Source organism: Notolabrus celidotus, chromosome 2 (assembly GCF_009762535.1).
Source record: "Notolabrus celidotus isolate fNotCel1 chromosome 2, fNotCel1.pri, whole genome shotgun sequence".
In the NCBI taxonomy this organism is placed as follows: Eukaryota; Metazoa; Chordata; class Actinopteri; order Labriformes; family Labridae; genus Notolabrus; species Notolabrus celidotus.
The window spans coordinates 13694342-13721529 of NC_048273.1; the positions used below are offsets into that span (position 1 = coordinate 13694342).

Consider the following 27188-nt stretch of genomic DNA (forward strand, 5'->3'; position numbering starts at 1 on the left):
CGACTGTATACGTTTTAAGATTGGTGTATTGTTAAGTCACAAATGGAGAAACTACATATATACATGAGACATTCCTCTTTATAACATCTGAGTGGATGAAAGAAGAGGGAGGTAAAATATATCCGTCTGTCAAATCTGAAAAATTAAAGTTGGTATTATACACAAAAAGAAACAACTTTTCCCAAAATGCATTTCAGCATTATATACACCATACCTAACAAATGCCACGTCCATTTAGAGAACCACAGTGCCATTTCAGAGGACTACACTCCTCTTAGCCAAATTTTACAACTTCTTTGCATCTATTCATTGTTTCATGTTGTTTCTTCTTTCCTGTGAGGGGCTACAACTTTCGAAGCAGTAATGTCATTTCTTAAGTGCAAAACTCAAAAAGATTGATAAACTTTAGGTTGTCCAGAAAGTTCCTGTTCATTTGGTGAGGTCTTTAACATACTGCAATCCCTGATTTGTGTAGTCACTGGCTTTTGTTGGTGCGTCCGAAAGACTTGTAATAGTCCACCGCACTCCTGAAATAAAACAGAAGAAAGAATAGTTGTGTTGAATGTTAAGAAAAGATTGTATCTATATGACAATTTAAAATCTTTGCACTCTCACATGAATGAGATAAAGATGTAGTCTTCTTAATAGAAAATAAACAGGTATTTCTTTCAGCCCTTACCAGAGTTCCATGACTGAACAGGGGAGAATTCAATCTTGGGAATGGTGGGAAGCTGAGCCTGAAGAGAGGGGGACTCCATTAATTTGGGTAGGATAAAATAATGCTTTATATGTATTGCACATTGTATTGTAAATAAATAAACTTTATATAGAGCAATACTTCCAAACAGGTGAAATGTGGAACAGCAGATGCAACATTAAAAGAAACATACTGGCTGATCACTTGTGTTGTACTACATATATGTAGATCAATTAAGAACTTGTAACCTGCGCTTCAATCAGTTTGGGTTTGGGTATAGTGCCTATTCACAAGTTAAAAACCTCCAGGTGGAAACACTTGATTATTGTTATAAATGTGTTTTTTTTGATAAAGCACTAAAACCGTATGACCTGTGTGGAACAGCTAAAAGTGTACTGTCACAATACCATCAGCTAAAAGTGTACTATCACAATACTTACATCTTATAACAGTGTTTCATAATCTATTGAAGGACAATTATTAAATTCAAGTTATTTTCATTTATTTGCATCAAACATCAAAAGCACCATCATCACTTTATCACCTATCATAACCCAATTTATGTTACTAAGATATATTTGGCAGTATTTGTTTGACATAGCTTCCGGTTTACTCCTACACTATGGTGCCCACTGGTACAAATTTAGAGCTACTGGTATGTTTTAGCAGTGCATCTTATCTGTACCTGCAGGCCGAAGTACTTCATCCATTCCTCTATAGCAGGGGGGATAACAGCCTTTGCCTTTCCGAGAGCCTCTGAGCCCTGCTCACTGCTCCCCAACAGGCCAGAGTCATAGGCCACATACAGGGCTCCTCCTGCAATGGTCACCTTGGTGGCCAGTCTGAAAATCAAGTACAAAGACAATAAGGCTATCAACTAGGATTGACTATATTAGATATGTGAAAGTGATTACTAATACAATAGCATGCTGTATTTACTGTAGCATAGTATTGTGAAAAGACATTTCATGACTAGCTAGGTATGTAGGTAGGCTATTTTTAAAACTAGATAACGTTAGCGAACGGAAAAAAAACTGTATCGTCGCCCAAATCCAATGCCTGTAAATATATATATATATGTTTCTAACACAACCAGATAGTTTAGTGTCCACCACCTGAGTGGAGAGGTGACAGCTGGAAAGGTTGACTGAGAGTTAGCTTAGCGCCAGTAAGATAATGAGCTAATCGGCTAGCACCTAGCAGCTGTAGCAGAATTAACTTTTGGGATGTCAGGGGTAAAATTACAATTACTCACTTCACCACAGGCAGAATCTTTGCCGCCATTATTCCCCTTTGCGCACTGTTATTCCGCGTTTAAAAACACTAAAGGTTGAGGGAAGCTACTTAGCTATCTCCACTGAAGGACAACCCTGCTCCAGCCCTGTCAACTGTGAACGAGGATTGTGTCAATAAAGTTTCTCTTTCAAACACAGCGCCGACTGCGTGTCATGAGAAAGCGAGAGACGCGATTATATAAATGGCATGCACTTTCCCTCATCTCCTGTGGAATGCAGTCAGAGCTGTTTTTTCGAACACTTACTGCTTAAAAGTTTACTATAATGGGAACTTTAAAAAAAGTCCTGATAGCTAGTTTGTGTGTGGCTTTCCTCGCTGTCAAGTGGTCTGCACCTGGCTTTGATGCAGGTAAGGAAGACTTAACCCTCCGTTTCTCTGAAACAGCAAATTATGTTCCTGGGTCACGTTGACCTGGGGCATATCCAATTATCCAAGAGTGTCAGAACCCAAAAAAATCCTAATATACATTTGTTTTAATCTAGTTTATTACTCCATTACTAACCATTTAAATCAAGATTTGGTCAATTGGTGTTCTTGAATTCTCACAGATCATGGTTCAATGAGGATAACTCACTCGTTTTTCATTAAAATTAATGTTAAAACGTTTTTTAATGTGCATTGGAAAGCCCTAAATATTAATACAATAGTTTTGCATGACATAGATTTTTGTTTATTTTATTTTAAAATTGTTTATTTATTTTTATTTTTATGAAGTGATGTTGATAAATTAACAAGACACCTATTCTGTTACATACTGCCCAGATTTGTATGCTGCATTTAGCTGGCCTCGAAGTCATATATTGCCTAAAATAGACTTTAAAATTTGACCCACAACATAACAGGAGGGTTAACTACCACATCGAATTCACATTCTTCTATGTACAAAGAGTATTTACCAGACTGATTTACTTCTGTGCATCTGTTCATTGCATGCAATTAACTCGATGATCATGCAGCGATAGGTGGTGTCAGTCATGTTGCAGTTACAGAGAATCATTAGGACAAGAAGATGTGGAATATCTCCGAATTTTACACAAGAATCAATTTACGACATGACTACATTTTATATTGTCATCTGTACTTGTTTTTAGCAGTTGTGCTCGAGCTACAATTGTGTCAGGCAACTGCAAAATGCATTCAGCTGCGTGCCTGTTCAAGACCGCAGTCTGTTCAAGGTGGATAAATAAGCCCTGCTTGCTCTTTAGTTCCTACAGAACAAGGTGTCACTTGCACTTTCAAACCCTTTGAAAACTAAGGTGAAAGCTGTCTTAAGTTCCAGTCGCAGAGGCAGAGGCAGAGGCAGAGAGAGAGAGAGAGAGAGAGAGAGAGAGAGAGAGAGACTTAAAATAAGAGAGAGGTTGTTGCTTTTTTTGTATTATTAGAAACACATTTTAGCAAACTTAGAAGCAAAATAAATGACCCTGAAGTAGGTATAATCTCAGAAGGGGAAGTGTTTTGTACTGTTGTTGAAGGTATGTCTGTTACGTCTGCAGTTATGGAATGCATGCAGTCCAGTTTTACCACAAGCAGTGTTGAATAACAATAACCATGTTGTACTCATTTGTTGGGGGATTCATAATTCCTTCGGGAGGCAGGAAAAATGCAGTAAAAAGAATGTTCTTCATTGGTTTGTGCATGGGTTACATTGAGCAGGAATCTCATCTAATGAAAAACATCAGTTCAAACCTTGTTATTTGAATGTGGACTTCTTGCAGGGAGTAACAGTCATATACTATTGATCAACTTAAAATGTTCAGAACATATATAAAGATATTTACATCAAACTGGTTCATTTCAGTCACAGAAGAATGCAGGGAAAAATCTTGGACAGAAAAGAAGTCCTCCGCCTAAGTCTGAAGTCTCCCACTTAGCTTCTCTGAAATGTGACTAGCTGGCTCAATGCAAGCCAACAAGATGCATAAGCCCTCAGGCTCTGTAGCCAATTTGAAACAAAGGTCAAATGTAACTTGGACCAGGCAATCATTATTCTTCTTTCTGAATTACTTTCACTTTACATTACAATACTTTTATATCCCATAGTTTGTCTGTTTATTAAAAGGGGGCATTATTTTAAGACTGTGTTTTCAGGTTATATAGAAGTTATGAGGTGAAATATCTCGCAGAGAAATAGCCCACATTTGTACAGCCAGTTTGGATTTCACTCTAGTTGTGATAACACTGGACTCACTTTGTCTCCTGGACCATCTGTGTCTCATACGTCAAACTGAACCTCAACCCTCACTTTTAAAAGTGTCTCACCTTAGATCTGTACTTGATCACCTTGAGTCATGACCAAAAGACAAACAATGTGATGTAGGCTGATTATGGTGAGTGTAGTTCCTTGTTCTGTAATTCAATATTCAGCAGGGTTCACTCAACTTAAGCCTGTGAAAGAAAAACCTTAGAAACAGAGTATTCCTAAACAGTACAGGGTCAATCATTCTGTTCTAAGGTGGCAGATTGGCAGGCTTAGATAGCATGATACTGTGACCGTTTTTATGTTCAGCTTAATTATCTTCAAAAGAGCTTTGATTAAATTAAAACATAACTTGATCACAGCTCAAATTTCCATTAACAGTTAAGAACATCACTTACAGACAAAGACCTTTAGTCTGATGCATCAGAGCCAGAGGTGGGGTAAAAGGAAAGCCAAATGCCTTGGCACAATAGGTAGCCTATGCTATCCATAAAATCCGGGTAGATTGGTCCAGCTTCTTTGGCCTCATGCCCCTCTTTACAGTTTCCATATGAATAACTTTTAACATACCCCACCTGCACCATTGTATTCAGTTCACATTATACACCCATGGTGATGTAAATGTAAGTCAGAAGCTAGGTTTTTAGGGATTTACAATTCACCATATTCACACAGCTGCCTTTTCCTCTTAGCTTAAATGCATCCCACACACAGCTTCTATACTGATCTATACTGAAATACCATCACTTATGGAAAACTGGAGGCACATTTGAATGTATTTAAAGGTAAAACAACAAATTTGACCACCCATAAGAACCATAGTCACCAGCAACAATAGCATTTTTATGACTTCCTTGCTAACATTAATGTTTGATTGCCTTTTAAAATTAAACGTAAAGATGGAATGGCACACAAAGAATGGAAAACCCCTCCAATAGTGCAAAGATTATATCAAAAAACAGCTGTGACTTGCTGAGAGTCCTCAACTCAGCTTGACTTTAAGTGCATTCATTAGAACCAGAAAAAAAAGAAACTTATCACAAGCAGTCACTAAACTCTTTTTGTCACATGTTGCCAAAAAGATACTTGGTCCACTTGTTCCTGAAGAAGTTTTACAAGACCAGGAGGTTCCACACAAAAGCATTTATTGAAGATCAGTGGCCACTGACATGAACAGAACATGTGTACACTGTGTTCTGGGATTTTATGTTGAGGGTTATATTCCTGGTGAGGACTTCAAACCTGCTCTCAAGATTCAGTGTGACTTTGAATAAGGATTTCTTAGCCCAGCTTAGGAAAGGCTCAGGATCCTAAACAAGCAAGTTATGCTTAGTGAACATACAGTAAGTCAGGTTGTATAACTCTTAAAAGAGTAGGCAGATATAGGAGTGTAAAGTCTGGAACAAAGTGCAACATACATGGACAAGCGTGTAATTTGTTTGAACTCATTTGGAATTCTAGCAACCTGAGGGTAAAAGCTCCTCCAGAGCCTCTCATGTACATTTAAGCAGACATGAAATGCTCACACTGTAATACCAAAAACTTCATGGCTGTTTTACACCAACATTTGTTACAAAAAACTGTATGTACACAAGGAAGCCTTTTTTCACGGTTTATGTATCAAATCTGCTGCAATTTATTAAAATATGTTACTTATTGGTTCATATCTTTGCTTGTTCTATGAAAGAGATCCAGATCAAGTCCATAAGTCAAGTGGTTCCTCCATTAGTCCATCATCTCTCAGTTTCGTTCAATTAGGGCTTGTAGTTCCTTGAACAAGCTGTTCCAAACATTCCATCATCAAATGAAGATTGAGTATTACTGTTGCTAATTGTTAAGATTTGAAAATATTTCACTCTGATATATCTTTTGAAAGAGGAAAATCAATTGCCTTTTGGGTTTGATGCTTGATAATCTGCCACTGAGACCATAAAAAGCAACCAAATTCTCTAATTCCATATCACGAGATGACTTTTGAATTAATGTTTGCTGTATTACAGCACATAATGTAATACTTTTTTTTTTTAAAGACAAAACAAACTTCAACTACATCAACCACCTCTTTGTACTGCGTATAAGGTGTACCAAGGTCTACATGCACCACATTACAGTCTGGACCACAAAGAAACAAGGCAGCACAGCCTCTCCATGGTTCACGCTTGAGGTTTCACTCCCATAACTTCGTCATCTCCGTATTTTGAATTGCGCAAAATATGTGTATAATTTGATAATCAAAGTTTAATGTTCCCCTGAGGAAATGTCCTCAGGGGACAAACTGAGCGAGCATGCTTTCAGCTTGTGACGCAGAGAACAGTGATAGAGGGGACGTATAGTATTCGTGTTGTAAGGGTTCAGTGTGCAGTCCAGTTTCCACATTTAATACAATGATATGGTCGTATTCAATGGGCTAGTGTTAAATTGTGCTTCCTATCAATGGTAACATTATGTCAAAGTAACTACATACTGGAGCTTAACTGGAGGGAAACTATATTTTGACGTTTTTATAACATTTTTTTATCAGTGGAAATTAAAACTTGATGATTTGCTTCAATTAAAGACTCACAATGGTGTATTGTCCTGAATGTGCAGTTTTACCTGTAAAATAAATCAACTCAGGTCTCATCTCTTTTGACCCTTTTAATAACCTTAAGAGAACATGAGTCTCTATACCTAAGGAGGGATGGGTTAGAGGAGAGAATATGGTCTATGTCTGTATCTCACCAAATCTCAATGACTGCAGGTAGAGAGTAAAGGCAATAAAGCAACACATCAACAAGTGGTGTAACCAACACACACTAAAGGACAAGTACACACATATCATAAACATGTATATCTATTGGCACCATTAACTGTATAACTATATGGACATTGCACCTCCATCTCCTCCCATTGTGAGATGTGACACCAAAATATCACCTTGCTGGGTGCTGACATATTATGCTCATGAAGCCAAGGCATGCACACAGGTGATCTCGCTGATGGAGCCAGGGACAATGTCACACCCCTTCTGCTTACAAAAACATACATCTAACTAACTGATAAAACGTAAAAGGTCCCTCAGGTTGGTTAAGTCCACAGCAGAGCTGGTTCTTGTGTTGATTTGAAAGGAACACTCACGGTTATGAAATGTTTCATGACTCCATTTTCCATTGTTTCATCTGTCATAATGGAGGAAGGCTTTAGGACCTACACTGCAGCCAGTCACCAGGGGGAGCGCTAAAACGTTTGGCTTCACTCTGGACAGCCATAGTTCTGTCCACAGTTTTAGGTGCTGTTTTTTGCGCTCTGTGTGCCCACAACCTCAGTTTCAGAGCGCTTATCACCAGCGTCTCACCAGAAAGCCCTCCCGCAACACTTCCACTTCCCTAAGTAATGATCATTGGGTCTGTTTTAAAATGCTCTCTATGCTTCATACATGTAATGGCATTTTAACAAGAATCTGTAAAAACTACTGATAGAAATCGCGCCATAGCATTAGCAGCAGCTCTAAACTAGGAAATTGTATCTCAAAAAAACAAATGTGATAACTTTTCTCCTCAGTACTGACCCCGCCATTGTCCTGACAAAGTTTATATCAGAAGTTCTGCCCCTACTTGATTCTGATTGGTCGGTGATCAAGAAGTGACATTGATGAGTGCGGCGGTGTTCCAAATGTTGAACTTTTCCAACTGAGAGTGCTGCGACAAAAATCACCTGGAGCTGACAGAGTTTTTGCACAGAGGGCGCTGAGCACTGACAACGTTGAATGACATAGAGTTTGAATAGAAAACAGGCCCTGCCAGTGCGAAAAATGGTGGCAGTGAACTTATACAGTCTATGGTTGGCACAAATGCCTACTCAAACAAAACACCAGAGTTGTTATGAAAATGAAAGACTGTCTCAGTGGGAATTAATATGATTATTTTTTTAGCACCATTAAAGACCATCTTGTGAAAAGGAATTGTTGATGTTGTGTGTTGTGTCTTTCAGAATCTCTCAGAGGGGCCAGAGTGTTGGTGACTGGGGCTAGTACTGGTATTGGAGAACAAATGGCTTATCACTACGCCCGCTTTGGTGCACAGATAGTGATAACAGCTAGGAGGGAGAAAGTTTTACAGCAGGTCAGTGAACTTTACAGGTAAATGGACTCAACCCTAGAAACGCGACTATTAGCACTTATTTTATCAAATATTTACTGTCAACAGCCCAAATTGTTTTGTGTCCTTGCAATGGTTAATGACAAACATGCTCTACATCTTCCGGGTCTTTGTTTACAGGTGGTAGAGAAGTGCCAGAGTTTGGGGGCCCAGAAAGCCTTCTACATAGCTGCAGATATGGCCAGTGAGTCTGACCCTGCCAATGTGGTAGACTTTGCTTTGGAGAAGCTTGGTGGGTTGGACTACCTGGTTCTCAACCACATAGGCCCAAGCCCCTTCAGCATGTGGGAGGGAGACGTGGAGCACACCAAGTGGCTCATGCAGGTAGTGCAGGATTTCAACTGTCCATCAGAAGATGGCATGACGAGAATGTGCTGATTTGTGTGTTTTGTGTGTTTTCAAAAGGTCAATTTTTTCAGTTATGTTCAGATGGCTTGGAAAGCTTTGGACTCCCTAGAGCAGAGTAAAGGAGCACTGGTGATAGTATCATCACTTCTAGGTATGTTTGCCACACTGTTTTTGTACAAAACTATGAAACATGCTGGATGATCTGTTTAAATGTATAATGCATATTTTGACTTCTTAATCACCTAACCCAATATGTATTAATAAGGGATATTAATTAACCCGATAATAACACATTTCCAGTCTCATTTTAATATTTAAATAGACATTGAAAAATATGGAGGCTGAAAACAGACATCCTGGTAACTACAGTGGTTTCATCTTGAAACTATTATAACCAGGTTTATTTATAGTGTTTTTTAAGGATGCTTTGAGACACTACACACTTAAAATAATCAGCAGCACGCTTAAAAAAAAGTGGTAACCTATTAAGAGCTAAGCAAAGATGGTCTCTCATAACTAGTAGATCAGTCCCAATTATTTGAGGATTGAGCTATTTGCTTTTTTTGCAGGAGGACTAACAGACAACCAACTCAACTGTGATAAGTTTAAGCAAATCCATTTACAGTCACGGTGAAGCAATCTCTCTCTGAACTTGACTGGCTTAACTAAATGGTTTTGGTGTTTAAACATAACCAGGAAACTGTACCTTTCCCCTTGTTTGCCTACTAAGCATTTCGTAAATAATCTCAAACTTGTTTTTCATTTGTTAACAGCATAACATTGCCATAATAAGAAAATACTTTTATACAGCCCAAACTTTCTTGTGATTTATATCTGTCAATTTCTCGTTTTAGAAAACCTGGTTCTAAAAAGTCTTAATTCTGCACAGGTAAAATGGCCAGTCCCTTTGTTGCACCGTATACCTCAACAAAGTTTGCCTTGAATGGTTTCTTTGGAGCCCTTCATCATGAGCTGGCCATGAAAAAGAGTAATGTGTCCATCTCTATATGCACACTGGGGCTCATCGATACTGAAGCAGCCATGGACAAAGTTCGGTTAGTCCAGTATACAATAATTGTTCTCATTTAAGTGAAAATGTTATGTGTCTTATACATGCAGAACCCCTGTGTGCTTTTATTCTTGACATACTATGTACACCTGCTGTCTATAGTAGTAAAAAACTGTTTTTCTACATCCTAGGGGGATCACTAACGTACCAGCCTACCCAGCCACAGATGCAGCCTTGAACATCATCATTACGGGAGCTACAAGACAGACTGACCTATTCTACCCTTGGTTTACCCAAGCTGTGACTCTCAGCAAAGACTGGTTCCCATCCCTCACAAGCTATATAATCCAGAAGTCCTACAACTACAGCCCATGACATACTTCATCCGTAAAAATGCTGCTGTGGGACGCTGTGTAGAATGACAAAGAAAAACAACAGAATTTGATGGTTTGCAAATCATTTAAACCCGGGTTTAAACGCCGGGTACTCTGGCTTCCTCCCAGAATCCAAAAAACATTGTCTCCAGTTTAATTGGTTACGCTAAATTGCATCTAGGTGTGAGTGTGTGTGTGAATGGTTGTCTGCCTTTCAATGTTTGCCCTGTGATAGGTTGGTGACCTGTAGAGGGTTTACCCTGCCTGCTGCACAAAGTCAGCTGGGATAGGCCCAAGCCCCCGTGACCCCTGATGGGATAAGCGGTCAAGATAATGGATGGATGGGTAGATGGAAGGTTTATTTTTTCAGGGAAGACTTTGCACATTTTAATGCAAGGCGATGCGACACTACATTCTGCAAATATTTCAACAGCATGGTATTGTGGTAGAAGAGTCCAGGTGCTAAACTGGCCTGCCTGTAAAAAATGTAAAACATTTGGACCATCATGAAAAGAAAAATTTGACTAAGGGGACTTCAACCTGTTGAGCAGCTGAAAACCTATATCAGGCGAGACATTTCTCTTTCAAAGCTCCAGAAACTGGTCTCCTCTGTCCCCAAACATTTACAGTGTGTTTTAGAGACAGAGGTGATGCAACACATTGGTAAACATGACCCTGTCCACATTTTTTTCAAATTGTGTTGCTAGCACCAAATTTACATTTAAATGTTTTTAAGTTTCAACAATGAATAAGTAGTCTTTGCATAATTTTTAGGAGTGAGCCCGACTAAGGATTTGCTTAGTCGAATCTGATTCATCAGATTTTGCCCATAGTCGACGAATAGTCGAATGTTTGTTGTTTTTCCTTATTGACCCAAAATCTGCATGATGGTGACCGCATGACAATATTACGCATAACCCTTTACAATTAGGAGACTCGTAGCTTAAAGTAAAAGGGACAACAGAATATTATAAGCATAAAATTAGATTTTTTAAATCTATATTGCAAAAACAACGAGGTGATGAAGGAGAGAAAACTCAAATAAGGCCACCATCCATTAAACATCGAACAACGCGCCGTTATAGAGTAAGGAATCAAGAGGTATTTAAACAGTGTTCACACAATGGAGAGCAGCGCTGCGGAGGGTAGTTTGTCCAACTTAAGCCTAAACATTTGTATAATGTTCAAAATCAAACCTGAACCAGCTGGAGGCTTTTTAAATCTCTTAACAGAACCTTTTAGAAAAGTCTTTCATCGCGTCTTTGTCCGCTTGAGTCTTTTTAAATTGTACGAGAGGAAAACCATCATGCGTACGGGCAGAGGTGCGCTCCTTGCTTTGTTGACTGTAACTCCTGTCATAGAGAATATCCTCTCTGATGGCGTGGAGGTGGATGGGATGCTGTGAATTGTTTTTGAGGCTTCGGACAGCTTTGGTATTCCTGCTCATTCGTTTGGCCCCGTACAGTTTTTGTGTGGTCCGGTAATCCTTGATCTCACAGCCCTCTTCATGAAGCTGCTCCTCATCTTCATCACTATTATTTTAGGATCAACTGAAGTTTTATTTCTGACATTTTGAGCTACCATGAACGTGGAAAGATTTATAGGCCAGCTGAGGTATCGCTGCTCCACAGGTCCCCGCTACATGACCAACCTTTAATTACCAGGGGAGATTTAATTACCACTTTAAGGAGATTTAACACTTCAAGATCTGTTCTCAGAATTACATTAAATAAGTCTGTATTTATATAAAAAATAGGATATATGAGACACTATTTTTACGGGATACAGGAAAATAATGCAAAATTAGACATTGAGCACCCCCATGGTTTGAATGGAATGATCCACATTTCATATGCAAATATTCCACTATGAGATTGGCAGTCGACTAAGGCTCGTTAGAACGAATCGTCGAATATTCGACTATTTGGGGTCACCCCTAATAATTTTCAATTCAATTAAAGGTGACATATCACGCTTTTTTCATCAATATATATTGGTCGAAGAGGTCCCCAAAACATGTCTTTAAAGTTTATGCTCAAAAAAACACTTTGAAATCAGATTTTGGTCTGCCTGAAAACCCCTCTTCTTCAGTCCTCCTCAGAACACTCTGTTTTCTCTCTGACCACGCCCCCTCCGGAAGTGGTTGTGGCCTCGGCTGTCCAGCACGTTGATCTAATGTTTACATGTTGGCTGAATATACACGGCGGCTCACAGACCCGCGTTACTTCAACCCTCTGAATCTGATCCAGAATCTGATCCTGACAGAGAGGCGCCTGTAGCAGGACCTTTCTGAAGGATTGGTCACATATTCTGTGTTTCTTGTTGTTTTATTTGTCCGTATGTCGACGTGTGTCTTGGTACACAGCTACGAACATGTAGCTATGTGGCTATGCTAACTAGCACTAGCACTTATCCATGATAAATAAAAATCATCCACTAGATCTTCAAATCTGCAGGCCTGGGGAGTAAAACCGACCTCTACCAGAAAGGCAGCGGGACCTTTTCTGAAGGATTGGTCACAGATTTAGTGTTTCTTGTTGTTTTATTTGTCAGTATGTCGACGTGTGTCTTGGTACACAGCTACAGCTACGACATGTAGCTATGTAGCTATGCTAACTAGCGCTAGCATTTATCCATGATAAATAAAAATCATCCACTAGATCTTCAAATCTGCAGACGTGGGGAGTAAAACCAACCTTTGTGTTTATTAAGACAGCCTACAACAGGGGTGTCAAACATACGGCCCGCGGGCCAAATCCGGCCCGCCAGAGGTTCCAATCTGGCCCACAGGACGACTTTGCAAAGTGAAAAAATTACAGAGAAGACATTAACTGTAATTTTTCAATAAAAGTAACTACTATTTCAAATTTGTTCTCTGGGGGTCGCATACAATCAAACAGCTGACAGAAGGCTCATGAACACGCTTCAGGATTTTTTTTCTCAAAGTGAGGAAAATATATATATATAATCCAGCGGAAATTCATAGACTTTTTGGACCCCTGCATACAACACTGTCCAGCAAGCAAACCGTTCATGCAACAATATTCAACTTTACCTACTTCATTATGATAATCTCTGTTCTTTTGCTGTAAATATAACACTCTGTGTGTCAGCTGAATGGGAAACCTGTGTGTTTGGTGTGTTCGCAGCAGGTTTCAGGGCTTAAAGAATATCATATTTGGCCCCACTTTGAGACTCAATATGGCAAAAAAATACAACAGCTGTTTTAGTAAAAAGATAGTTCATTAAATGTGAACATTTTAATGTTACTGATACCTTCTTGCATTAAAACAAACAGAACAATTTGGAATTTTTGTTATTTATGTCCGGCCCACTTGAGATCAAATTTGGCTGTATGTGGCCCCTGAACTGAAATGAGTTTGACACCCCTGGCCTACAACTAGCATACCTCCCTCCTAAGCTCCTTGTTAGCACACATTTTTGCAGGTAATGAAAAACGGAGGGGGGATTCAGTATTATTTTGTACAATCTATGGGCTGAACAAGCTCAGAGCTCTGACTCCGTGACAGACCGGATATTGTTGTTACGTAACAAAAACACGGAAGTCTGAAACGGCTCATTTCACACACATTTACAGAAAGGTGGAGAAATCAGAACAGGGGCAGAATGGATTTTTTTCATTCTCGGGGGGTTTGTAGACATGCCAGGGAAACATATTTCAGGTAGAGAACCATTAAAAAGTCCATTTTGCATGATATGTCACCTTTAAGGTTTAAATGATTTGCAAACCATCAAAATCTCTTTCATCAACATCATACAGTGTCCCAAATTTTTTGGAATTGGGTTTATATATGACTTAGATTTATCAAACTTTTTTCAGAGCTTTAACGTCATATTCATCCTTTGTTGAAACACTTTTGGTGTGATAGTTTCATTGTCTGTTTGTGTGTTACATTCTATTATTCAAATTTTATCCTACAATTCAGTCAAACTTTTTGTCCCAAATAATGAACTATCCATTTTGAAAACAGTATTCCCTTATTGCCAAATTGATCAAGGTCCTATTTTTAAAAAGAGATCTGACCCTTGTCCTTTTGTTCCTACTCTTAGATTTGGATAGTCCAGCCAGTAAAAGTCCACAGGGGAGGAAATTTTGGGTTTGTCTCATTGCACCATACAGACAGTGTGGTCAGCTTGGTCTATTAGGTAAGATACCATTGGCCTAAGATTGACTATTTCAAAGGTCTGACTAACACGTGGACCTACATCTGTGAGATGGAAAAATTTTACATCATGTATTACATTAATGAAAAAATCATGTTAAATCTGAGAGGAAAGCCTGAGCAGTTCAAAATATTTGTTTGGTTTGATATTTGAGGTTATGGAGTCCACAGCATAGTTATATTATCAGATTCATATTAAGATTGAATCCAACTGCCATCCATAAATCACATGCTGTTTTTATGGTAGTTGCTGTTTTTGTTCCTTTTTAATTACACTCACAACCAATTTCATACCCAAGGGTTGTTATCCATCCCTTCTTTACAATTCTATGTCTTGTCTCTTGCTCTGATTCGACCCCTTCATATATTTTAAGAGGCAGAGAGTAATAGTAGGAAACCCTTTAAAACAAAGTAGCAGGTTGAATAGAAGTAGAATTAGGCTCAAAAATATAAAACTGAATGAATAAGCATTTTAATAAAGTTACATTTACTGAATTATGTTGGGAACAAGGTCAATATGAACATAAGTAATGACTGGAGTAGGGTTGTCTTGGTGAGCTTGAGGCCATGTTAACCTTTGTAAAGTGTGACGTGTGCAATATGACATCAAGTTGAACTTTGGACTATAGTCACATTGACTCAAATCCTGAAGTCAGTCACAAAAACCCACTGAATGTCTGAATGTATGTTATCTGTATGTACTCATAAAACTGTATGTTACATGGAAGTGGTCATGACTACTCAGATGAATAAACTACAACAAAGTTGTGACAACCATCAAGCAAATACAACCATCATTCATATGGTGTGCTTGCCAAGGATTAAGGCTTCAGAGACCAGGAACAACTTGACTGTGATAGAGTCGGTGATGACGAGGGTGATGGAGCACTTACAAATAACAAATCGTAGCGCTTGCAAGAAAGCAATGAATTTGTGCAAGAGGCAGTCAGTGGTGGACAAAGTACACAGCTTCATTACTTAAGTCATATAGATACTCCAGGTCAAATATTACTCCAGTACAAGTGAAAGTTGCTCTGTCAAATTATTACTTGAGTTAAAGTACTGAAGCACTTGCTTTTAAAAATACTTAAGTATTCAAAGTACTTCTTAAAAAAATCTCAAAACGTATTTTCAAAATAAATATGCGCGGTCAAGAATACATAGAAGTGCACTCTGTTACATTATGTTTATCTCGAAACCATTACTTGAAATCTCATGGAATAAAAAGAGCAACTAAGTTCCTCCAATCACAGACAACTTAGTTTGAAATGTTCATCTGGAATGAAACAAACGTTATGTAGCTCAACACGCTTTCTCAGGTTGGACAGTGAATGTTTGTATGTTTGGGCAGAGTGGGAAACAGGGAGAACATTTCAATCAATGCGTATCATTCTTCATTTCAAAAACCTCTAACACGGGCCAAAGATATGTAAGGTGGAGAATAATAGCCATCATTACCACCTCTAAATGAACCTCTGCTTGATCTGTGTGGAATGTGCTCTGTGTTTGCTCCACGTTCAACCGTGGAGACGCATGATATACAAGTATGGCTAAACCACTGAGACAAACAGAACTACACTAACACATTTTACTGTCTCAGGGATCAGATTTCAGAAAAGAGAAGGAAATTCATGAGCTGACTTCAAAGCAAAAGTAGTGAGTAACTAGAGCAGTGATAGAAATGTAGTGGAGCAAAAAGTACACTAATTGTCTTCTGAATGTAGTGGAGTAAAAGTAATATGTTTCCGGAAAAAATAATACTCAAGTAAAGTACAGATACTCAAAAAATGTACTCAAGTACTGTACTCAAGTAAATTTACTCTGTTACTGTCCACCACTGGAGGCAGGAGACAATGACTGAAACGAAGCAGAAAAAAGCTATGACGATTTCAACAAATATGTTGTAGAAGGCTTACCAGAGTAAGGGATAAAAAATTACATGACAACATACAATGTAGATGAACACTTTGCAGAAAGAAATACATAAGTAGGAACAAGCATCAAACAGTAAAATAAGCAATTAGCACCAGAGAAACAGGGAATATAGCTGTGATTATGCAGCATTAAAGTAATGCTATAAGTCTTCAGTCTATATGACTTCTGTCAGCATTAAGTACATATTCAAATTAAGCTCTAATAGGGCTTGTAATGACCATGCATGTTATATTGCTGCTGAATTGAATCGTTAATACGAGCGCATAAATGAAATGCCAAGGTCAGCTATGATTGGAAATAACAGGAAAATAAATCAGAAGGGAACAGTGAACAGAAGATAGAAGTGAAACCCGAACACAACCTCAGTTTTATGCATTATGTATCAGAGAATCTAAGCAAGCCGCATTTCAGAGTAAGCACCCTCATATTAAGACGTGTGAAAGGCAGACTGAGATGTGGAGAAATGCAGTGTTCCCCCCAAAATAAACTTACAAGTGAAACCACCCTGATAAATTATGTCCATTGGCTTAAAAATAAATAAACAATACCTTAATGTAGGGACATTTTGAACTTGAAACTGTATGTTTTTGATCAGTTTCATTGATTTTTTCTTTCTCAATAAATTCAACTAAGGACAAAAATATATTCAAAAATATATATGGGGCATCAACAACTTTACCACCTCAGCCGAGTGTAAACAACACATTGTTGAATGAATATAAACCATAATAACACTTGTGTTTTGTTCCCTACATGTTGTAATTCTTAGAATTCAGTACTTTTAAATATCTCAGTATTAAAAAGAATGCAGCTCTTATTTCTAAGACTTTCCTTCACTGAGGTTTCGGTACTTTTGAAATTTAGTCTGAGTGCATCTCCAGTCAATGCCTCTGCCTGCAGTTTATTTAAATCAAGATCTGGTAACTGTTATTGACTGTACAGTGATTGTATCTCATCCTTAAGTTGATGTAATTAAACACAACACCTATTAAAGGCCTTAAAGTATTAGTTTCCTCATCAGACAGGTTGATGCAGGGAAGAAAATCAATGCTTCTCTTTGGCCAAACAAGCACGTTTAACCCACAGCTGTGATATATACACAACCTGACCCAAAATGTATGAGGAAGGTGTGTATATAAAGCCTGAAGACATTTTCTGAGATGTAACATTACAATATTAATCCACTTCTCTTTGGACGCTTGGGTTTGACTGTAGTTATGCGTCTGGTTTTCTCCCAACAGAAAATGGCTTGGCTCAGGCAAGGATGAGCAGTTAATCACTAAAAGACATGACCAGATCAGAGTTTTTGATGCAACCTGACAGAGAGAATTACAATAGTAGGAAATACTAAAAGGAGAAAATTTGGAATAGAATAGAATATCTTTGCTATCATACTAGATACAACAAAACTGAGTGTGCCACTCTCCATCAATGCAACGTAAAAACAACAAACATCAGCCACAGAGTGATGCATAAGAGCAACACAGCCATGAATAAAAATGACACAATAATAAATAAAAACAGAACAACAGCAGTGGAAATGGTGAGTCTGTACAACTGTGTAAATATGCAATGATAAATGCAATCGTACAATGATTTCATGTCAGAATAGCATTGTCAAGAAGTAATGAAGGTATACAGGTATTTTTATTCAGTTCTCTGACATAGTTGTCTTTTACCCACTGAAACTGGAATGGTAATGCGATTGTTTGACATTTGCAAAGTTCCCCCATGACAGCTGACAGCAGCAGAGATGAGGACAGTACTAATGACAGCAGCAATATGGTTGTCTGGGGTACTTCTGGGCAAAATATGGCTGATTATGACTGGAAAAACTAAATGTCATGATCAGCAGATTGGAGAGACGGGAGGAAAAGGAGAGAAAGATACAGTGTTCAGAATGAATGAAGAATGAGAATGAGTTTATTTGAGATGGGACAGGGGAGAAGGAGATATAGAAAAGAGATTCAGATTCAAAGCAATTTAATAATCTTCAAAGAATAAGGGGTGGAGACATATCAAAGTACAAAGAGCAACTCAAAACTCTGTCACTGATGATAACTAAGACATTATAATTAGTATTTTATTTTTGCATCTTCTTCTTCTGGTTTTCTGGTGATGAATAATGAATACACCAACCATGCACTCTGATCCTGGACTGTTTAAATTCAGGGCCTGATGCCAGCCCATGCTGCCTTGGAATAGACATTTATGTATGCCACAATAATCAAACAAAAACTTCAAACTTCTATAAAAACTGTTGGGAAAAACTTTTAGAAATTATTTTTTGCATTTTTGAGATAATTCTTGTTAAAACTTTAGGGCATAAACACTTAGCACCCAAATTCAAGGCCATTACTGAAAATACTGCAGTACTATTAATTTCCACATGATGGCAGTAGTGTCAAAGTAGTGATGTAACAACTTCAACCTAACAGCAAAAACCAGTGAAGTCTATTCTTGGCTAAGACAAAGTATACAACAGCAGAGCAACATATGGGACATGTGTTTGTGATGTAGCATTATTTTATACTTGAGTCTTGATTTTTTTTGTTGTTGTGAGAAATGAGCCCGTCACCATGGGGTTCATAGAGTAGAACATTAGATTTAAAAAAAATCTCCATCACCATATCAATCCTTGCCCTCGCTGTTCCTTGTCCTATTCCTTCTGTTCTCCCTTCACCCCCCTTGGTTCTCTCCATCCCCATTCTTCTCTATTTCATTTGGTTTCTCCTTTCCAAAGCTGGCCGCAGTAGGCGTTGCAGACTTCCTACAGAGCAGGACTTTCTCAGTGGGTTCCTTTGTGTCTTTGTTCATCATTCCCCAAAAAGCACCGCAGGCTTCCTGTGAAGCTGTTGGCTCAATCCATTCTGGTGGTCTTTTCTTTATTGTAATACACCCCAGAGGTTGAACCCTGCTGATAGAGTGTTTTTCTACTGTATACCCAGTGTGAGTTATCTTTGTCAAAAACAAAATGCCTTGCAAAATATTTCATTTGAAAAGTTAAGAAACAAAAAGAAGAACACTTTTAGTCTCCTGGAGCATAGGCAGTGGCCTTGAATCTGTAATGAGAAAAGCTTGCACTCTTTTTTTTTCTTGGTACTGTTGTCTTGTGGTCTTTTGATTGATATGAATGATGGCAAGACATGATTGGAATACATGTTCTCCCTTTCCTTATCTTGACACTCTTGATGATTTGAGAGGATTGTGGAGATGGTATAATCCCCCTGTAGATTCTGCTTAAGGAAAAAAAACCGTCATCCTTCCTCTTTCTCCTGTCTCTTTCTCTGTCACACACACTCAAATGTGGTGGGGCCTCCCTGGGAGGAGAGCAGGCAGTGCCTGGGAGAACAGCCAGAAACACCTGCAACAGATTAGTGCTCCTAATGCTAGTTAATAAATCCTCTCACCCTGCTCTAGCATCTCCATCGCCACAAAGAATACATGAATCTTATAGGTTGAGGAGCATCCACCCACAACCCTCACTGTAACACTCATATATACACGAAATATTATCCAAAAACACTTTAAAAAGCCCTCACCTTTTAGCTCTATACCAAAAGGTTTTCCCCTGTGATAGACCGAGACCCTAAATCAGGTTCAAACATTTTCAGTAAGGCTGAATAGCCAAGGCCAAGACCAAAGCAGAGGCCAGCTCCCATTCTGACGGCACATTACATTTTAAAAAGTGCCAGATTGATGGCTTGCTCGTTTTTTGTTTTTTGAAGAGGTTGTAACAGAGGTTGAATTCCCTTGAAAGTTACTGTTAGAAACGTTTAGATTGTGTCAATCTTTGCTTCCAAAGTAGTATCCCTTATCATTTGGCAAATTTTTACTTGTACATATGTAGGTTGAGTTTCCTGATTAAATCTAGAGCTGTTCATGTTAGCGTGTCAATAGGAATGCAATTGATGTTTTTTTTTTGTTTCTATTTTGTCCCTTTGGCACACTGTAGTCATGCTGCCACCATGTCTTCTTGATGCCATCATGATGGAAAATAACAACACCAAAGCACTTTTGAATGGATCATTTCACTTTTAAAAACTCTGGGACAGATCAGAAGTCAAAAGTCATGCTATTTATGCAAACAGAATTAAAATGTCACTGAAGTTCTTTGAGTTTTTCTACCATCTACGAGCTAAGTATGCAGGAGCAGCTAATCAGACTGATGCCAGGGATCAACTGCATCACAAAAGCTTGGAGAGCACTATTTTGCAAATAGCCATAGGACTGTGAAAGAAACAATATCAAAGAGTTTAACAGCATTTGCTAAATGGGTGGCAAACTCACACAGGCCAGTCAACATTGTGGAAGACTCATGTCTAAGGGATGCTCTCAGTTTGGCAAGTTGTGGTCAGTCATGACTTACCATCCTGCAGAACAATGGTTTCAAGCATTTACAATCTGTATGAAACAGAGATAGCATCAAAACAGGAACTCCTGATAAGTGCAAAATGCTGTTGCATTACCCAGGGATCCCTGGACATCAGTGAGTAATCAGAAATGTCTCAGAATACCTGCACACCATACTGACACTTATTGGACATTGCAAATCTTTGCTAAAAAATCAAAACTATTTCACAGAATACGCATTTTGAGGCTGACTCTTACTTTTCAGTCAATGTTTCAGACCACACTGGTGTAGCATTGTAGCATTTATTTAAATGATTAATCTAAAAGTCAAAACCATAAAGAACATTTCATTGCAGTCATTTGTTTCCCAAATCAAGACACTGGTTAGAATTGCTTAATATTTTTAACACTTAAAAAGGGTTTGGACTGCAAAATGATGGAATTTAAACATTGGATTAAAAATGCTATTACAGCTGTTAACGACGGATTCAGTGCTGTATCGCGATTAATAATATAACCATTTGACAGCCCTAGATTAAAATAATCTCTCTCTCTCTGCTTTCTCTTGACAGTCAAATGTATCACTCTCTATGACTCTTTATCATAGATAATGTATACAAACACTGTTTCACCAACATGTTGAAGCAATTCCCCGATATAATCTCTTCGTTTTACACAGTGGCAGGGTTAAAAAAGTAGCACACAGAAATAGTCAAACTTCTTGCTGAAAGTCTGGTTTGCGTTCGTAGCTCATACAGAGTCATCGAGTAGTGTCAATCTGTGTCATTATATAATAAAAACTTCTCAAATTAGCTTTATTATCTGTCACACAGAATATCATTCATGTGTGTCAACAGATAGGCGAAGATAATCTGTATGTGCTACTGTAGTAAAATGAAATGGGATGATAAAACTCTCTAATCTTTTTCCATATGGCATACGGTACTTCTTTGGTTTATATTTGCATGCAATTTTTGCTGATGCTGCAGAAATGTCATTTTACAGACAATAAATAGTCACCTATCCGTGGCAATCGACGTGTCACCTCAACCATCATGCGCCTGTCCAAATTTATGATTCATTTTTTCTTGCTTCTTTGAACACAAAGGACACCGCTCCACAAATCTCTGCCCCTCTTCATCATCACTTACTTTGAAAATGAAAGAAAGAGCAGCCTTGATGTACACATGGGTTCATTCAAGTCTGCATGAGTATAACATTTATCACCCGTAGTTTGAGAGTGGGTGATCAACTGGTGAGGCTGGGCCTCGGGGGGGCTTTAGGTATAAAGGTGGAAGTAAGGGTGCCAGAGAAAACCATGAACATGATGGAACATCTGGATGTGTTAAAGATGTTTGTTGAAGCACACACAATGACACAGAGACAGATTTTATCTCTGGAAAGATATTTAAAAGGGAAGTTGAAAAGGATCTTTGACAGTTGCCTTACAAACAAAAATGATACTCCTTAAAACGTATTGTAGTTTTGCTTGACACTATACTGCTATTTTAATACATTCATAAATCAAACCTTAAATTAAAAAAAAGGTGATTAAAGTAGTCAGGGGCATGCGACAGCAACCTCATTTCCTTTAGGAGCATGAGAAGACTGATACGGCTTCTTCGTTTCTGCTGTAGCCTAAAGTGACTGGACACAGCAACTAGCTAGCTTTAGCTTAGCCTAGCATAAAGGCCATTGACCTCCTTTGGTCTGGTTGCCTGGCAACATGTCAAGGATTGACATTGGCATTAAGTTTCTAATACAAAATGGCAAATAAACATTCTTAACTATAATTTCCTTTGGTATAATAAAGAAATGCGAGAAAAAATATAGCTAGTAAGACTTGTTTTTACCTTTGCACAAAGCATTGCTCGTTGTTTTCCCATGTTTCCTGTCTTCAGATTTAGATCACAGACGTGACAGTAGTTTCAATCTCATGTACCCCTGCAAGTGAGACGACAAAATATGTCCTTTAATGTTGAACTACACTTTTGAATGCAGTTATAAAATACTCAAGAATTTTGTGATTTTCAATGCCTTCAAAATTGTTGCACTGGGATGCAGCATGAAGCATGTGTGTGGATAGACTCCAGTGCATTGTGCAGGAAAAAAACACTATATGCAATCATGGAAAGGTACAAGTAGGTAGTGGGATAGATTTGTTTGCTCCACATGAAGATACCAATAAAAAATATTGAGTGTAAATGTCTAAAAATCTAATTTCCTTTTTCTTACGGCTCTTTAGGTTCAAACCAGCCATTGATCTATGTTGTTGTATAAGCTGATTAATGTTGAAAAGAATGTTAAGCTTCCTAAATACCAAGCTTGTGCATGACCTCTGAAAAGTTTTCACAAAACATTGAGCTATGATAACAAAAGGAGAGAGTGAGCGAGGGAGATGAGGGGGGAGATGAAAACCTATGAAAGGGAGCGTCAGTGTGAATAAAAACTGTGGGTGTGAGAGGTGGCTGAGGTGGCCCTGCGACCCCCTGACCTCCTTCCCCCAGGTCCATTCAGAGCAGGACAATGGTTGACACCTGTGTCCTTTCAGTACTGGCACTATTATTATTTACATCAGTCGGTGGGAGAGGGAGAGAAAGACAGAAAGAGGCCAGAGGTGCTGTGAAGCAGAGCGCACCAGCCTCATGCCCACAACACCCTCTCTTCCCCTCTCTCTTTCAGAGACAGGTGCCCTCCTATCTCTCCCTCTCACCCTCGCTCGGTCTGCCAGCCTCTTCCCCTTTAATTATTTCAGATAACTCCAAACACATCAGCGGAAGGATGAGACGGGGTGTTTTTACATCCTGTACCTAATGGTCTGACATTGCTCCTCTCTGTACCACCATTAACACAGGGGGCATCGGGTTGGATTAGAGGCGAGTTTTTGTGTTTTGTACAAAATAAACGGCTTTCTCTTTTGATTATTTGTCAGAGAAAAGGTTAATTCAACCCAATTAACAACCAATCACAAACAAGTATTTTTGCAGCAAAACCAAAACAGTTTCAGTCGCATCAAAAGTGATTCACCCCAGAGTGTATGTGTGAGTTTAATGATGCTTACAGGACAACCCTTTCGTTATCTTTTTGTTGCATGTATCGCTCTCTTGCTGATCAGACTGTTAGGGGAGTCACAGGGAGCATGGGTGGCAGGCTGGGGGTTACATGAATTCTTCTTTTTTTTTCATTGGGGGAGAGAAAGCCCAATTAACAAAGGATAAGAAGTGAACCGTAAACACCCTCAACAAGGCCCAACAAACCTACAAGAACAAGAGCTCTCTCTCTCTCTCTTTCTTTCTCTCTCTCTCTCTCTCTCTCTCTCTCTCTCTCTGCTAACCCCCCCTCTGCTGACCACTCCCCCCTCCCCTTTCCTCCCCCCTCTTGCTCACTCACTCTCCCCTCCACTTCCCTCACAAAAGGAAGGCTCAGAGCTTACAAAGTGCCAATTAACACTGAATGTTTGCCCCTCGCACCTCCCTCTCTGAACTGCTGACAGCTCTGGTGTTTGGGTTAATACCAAAGGCCTGCAAAGAATTATAATTCTCCTCCTTGCCCCATCCCCCCTTCTTTCCCTCTCCTATCCTTTTATTTTGTTTCCAATGGGGTGGTTTTACAGTTCAATGCACAGTCAAAGGGTGATATAAAATGACTTTCCAAAGAATTTCATTTGGGGAGAAGAGGGGCTGTGTTGCATTGGGGCAGCCAGGGGCAGGACCAGAGATAGGGTGGGGGGGCCAATGTGAGGCAGAGAAGGAGACACCATCATAACTTATTCCTCATAGAGAGTGAAAAGATTTGAATCAAAAAATATATTCGTCATGTGTTTGTCAGACAAATCATTTCATTTTTCAAACCAGTGTAAGATAATCATTGCATTTGATGAACAGATAAGAAACAAAGACCAGATCTCTATCAGGACTTTGTTACTTGTTGCTCTATCTTCAGCACATTGTATGCAAAAAGTAACACAAGCATGAACCTACAAATGGACACACACACATATGCACTAACACACACACTTTCTTACCCACTGAAACTGCAGGTCAGGTCCCTCTTAAGATGAGGATAGCAGCACGGTTCATTTATCACAGGCAGGTCTGATGGCTGTTCTATGCTTGTTTTTCTCTCCTGTGAGCTCCAATAAATCAGCGCACTGAATAAAAGACCGGCCAATGAGCAGAGGTGAGAGGGTTAAACTCTGGGAGAAACAGAGACCACAAGAGTCTTTAAGGGAGCTTCTGCCTGGACTCAATTCCCTGACCTCACTGGGTCTGCCTGGACAATTTATGACCTCCTGGGACAAAGTCTCTCTCTCTCTCTCTCATTCCTTTACTTTGAGCAGAGGTCCCCAATTGTAATGGGTAATTCTTTGGGATGAAGTAAAGCTTGAATTGGATTTTGCAAGGAAAAGACTCGTACATTGGAAAACAATACTGTTTGGAAACAACACAATAACTGTCATGCTATAAATAGAAACAGCTAATTTGACACATTTATACTTTTTTCACTTTTGGGGGACTACCTTATCTCTTGTAAATGTTGTGACAAGTCTCAGTGTAAATCTCAAATCTAAATTCCCATACTTGGTTTCACTTGAGTGAGGGGTTGTAATTTCTAAAGACAGAAGTTAGCTTAAAAAACCTCTGTGGGCAACTTTTGAATTCTTGTAGCGGCACAAAGCTAGCCACTACTAGCATAACACCTGAATCTTTCACCCGTTGGCTTAATTATTAAGTAGTCTCCTTAAAAAAAAAAAAAGTTATGTCTTAGCCTGAATGGAGTCCTCATAACCTGAGGAATAATAACAAGGACTGCTGTTTCACTCCGAATGATTGACTTTATGAACCTGGTCCTACTGTGGGAGACCCTTTGAATGTGTGCAGGACATACCATTTAATAACATGAGACTCTGAATGATCCTGTCAGGGTGTCTGGAGATTTAAATGATTATAAAGTTACAGTGCTATGTGTTATGTGTGAATGCGCATCAGGCATCTCTTGATTGATAGACACACTCATTGTTTCTGCTGTGGGATCACTGAAGGTGAGTTAGCTAGTGGCTTGCTAACAGTGATAGTCTAAGTAACTTTAACATCTTACTTGCTTGCCTTGGTACATCTTGGACAGATTTCTGTCAGTGTATGAGATTTTTCCCGTCTTTTCCTTGATGGGTCTTTCCACATGTTGCACTGCTCTTGCATATATTTGCTGTAAAACTCTCTAAAAGCAAAACTCAATATTCGTGGCACCTCCTAAGGCATCCTGGCAGGAGCTGTTGCTGAACAAGACAGGATGTAAACACACATGCAAATGAACTCACGTGCCTTGCTGGAGTATGAACCTGAATACAGCTTTCAGTCATCAGTGCCCGAATCCAAATCAAGTCTTAAGTCCTGAAAATCTGGATTCAAAGCAGACCAAGTCTGAGTTCAAGTCCTGGACACTGGCTTATGTTGACTCATGGCAGCAGACTTAAGTTTAATATTTCTGTCACATTAGCATTAGCTAGCACTTCTTATGCCTCTACAAAGTCCTACTTTGCGCAATTTTAAAAATACAAAGGGTTTTATTATTTAACATAACCATTATTATTTGTGGCAACAAAATTGTATAGGTTTGTAGAAGAATAGTAATAATCCTATTTTCCTTGACATGAACAAAAGCTTTGAAAATGAGTGCCTTCCTGTTCTAAGATGTCCTCCATCACACCTACAAATGAGGGCGAGTTGTTCTGGTGGTGTGGAACCAAGCCAGACTGGCTTTATTTACATTCAAGTAAGGGGAGCTGAGCAGAGATCTGACATGACCTGACACGGTTCATGGTTCCACCAGTGAGGGCTGTCTGGGCCTCAACTTCAACCCTGAGACCTCAGGGTCAAAATACTCTGTAGCCTCTCTGGGATGAAGGCAGCTGCGGAGACATGTGACTCTGGCCTCGGCTTTAAATCCTGAATACTGGGCTTTACTTAAGTTGAGGGGAGTGTAAAATGGGAACTTGTGACGTGGGGTCTTAGTTGAAAAATCCATGTGGGAGTGAAAAAAAAAAAGCAGTGTGCTCAAGGAATCCGATTTCCACATATCAAGGCATATGATCAAGCCACAGTATATCATTTTTATCTGAAGATTTATATGGAAACAGGTGCTCCTCCTCCATCCAGCCAAGGAGCACTCAGTTTCCTTTCTGTAACATCTGATTCACATGAACTATAATTTCTGTTTGCCCAATGACAGATCCAAAGGTCAGTGTTGTGGCTATGTCAAGTGAGGGTCATGAGAAATGCAAGGAGGAGCACTTGCCTTCCAGAGAATCAGTTGAATGTCAGAATTCACTGCGCTTCTTTCTCAATAACGGAGACACGTGAGAGGAATCATTCCGACAAAGTGCAGGTCTCTCTCAGAGAAACAGGATTTCCTCTTCGCTTCTATTTCAACATTCCTCTCTTCTCCCCAGTCAACCTTGCATCCCTTATTCCTCCCAAAACTCATAGGAATTTCCTCTAATGGGGTTGTGATGTTATTGGTGTGTGTATGTCTGGAGTCTGTGTGACCCCATCTGCAGTAGGCAGGACAGAGCAGACCAGCCACAGGGACCAAGAGCCCTGTGGGACCCAGATCTGGCTCTAGATCCAGGGCCGTCCTGCACCACAGTGGATCTCAGGCTG

The 27188-nt window shown here is 39.2% G+C and overlaps 2 protein-coding genes across 2 annotated transcripts; one reads left to right on the plus strand and one right to left on the minus strand.

The window, feature by feature from the left end:
- Nucleotides 1-8: 8 nt before the first annotated feature.
- Nucleotides 9-2163, minus strand: micos13 (mitochondrial contact site and cristae organizing system subunit 13). The gene is made up of 4 exons (XM_034709442.1): nucleotides 1953-2163; nucleotides 1383-1539; nucleotides 680-737; nucleotides 9-527 (listed from the first exon to the last, which is right to left on the minus strand). The coding sequence occupies exons 1-4, from the start codon at nucleotides 1979-1981 to the stop codon at nucleotides 430-432; spliced, it is 342 nt and encodes a 113-aa protein (XP_034565333.1). The 5' UTR covers nucleotides 1982-2163; the 3' UTR covers nucleotides 9-429.
- On the plus strand, nucleotides 2158-10923 carry hsd11b1la (hydroxysteroid (11-beta) dehydrogenase 1-like a). Its single transcript, XM_034709391.1, has 6 exons — nucleotides 2158-2341; nucleotides 8160-8290; nucleotides 8447-8650; nucleotides 8732-8825; nucleotides 9564-9729; nucleotides 9875-10923. The coding sequence occupies exons 1-6, from the start codon at nucleotides 2257-2259 to the stop codon at nucleotides 10056-10058; spliced, it is 864 nt and encodes a 287-aa protein (XP_034565282.1). The 5' UTR covers nucleotides 2158-2256; the 3' UTR covers nucleotides 10059-10923.
- The last annotated feature ends 16265 nt before the right edge of the window (nucleotides 10924-27188 follow it).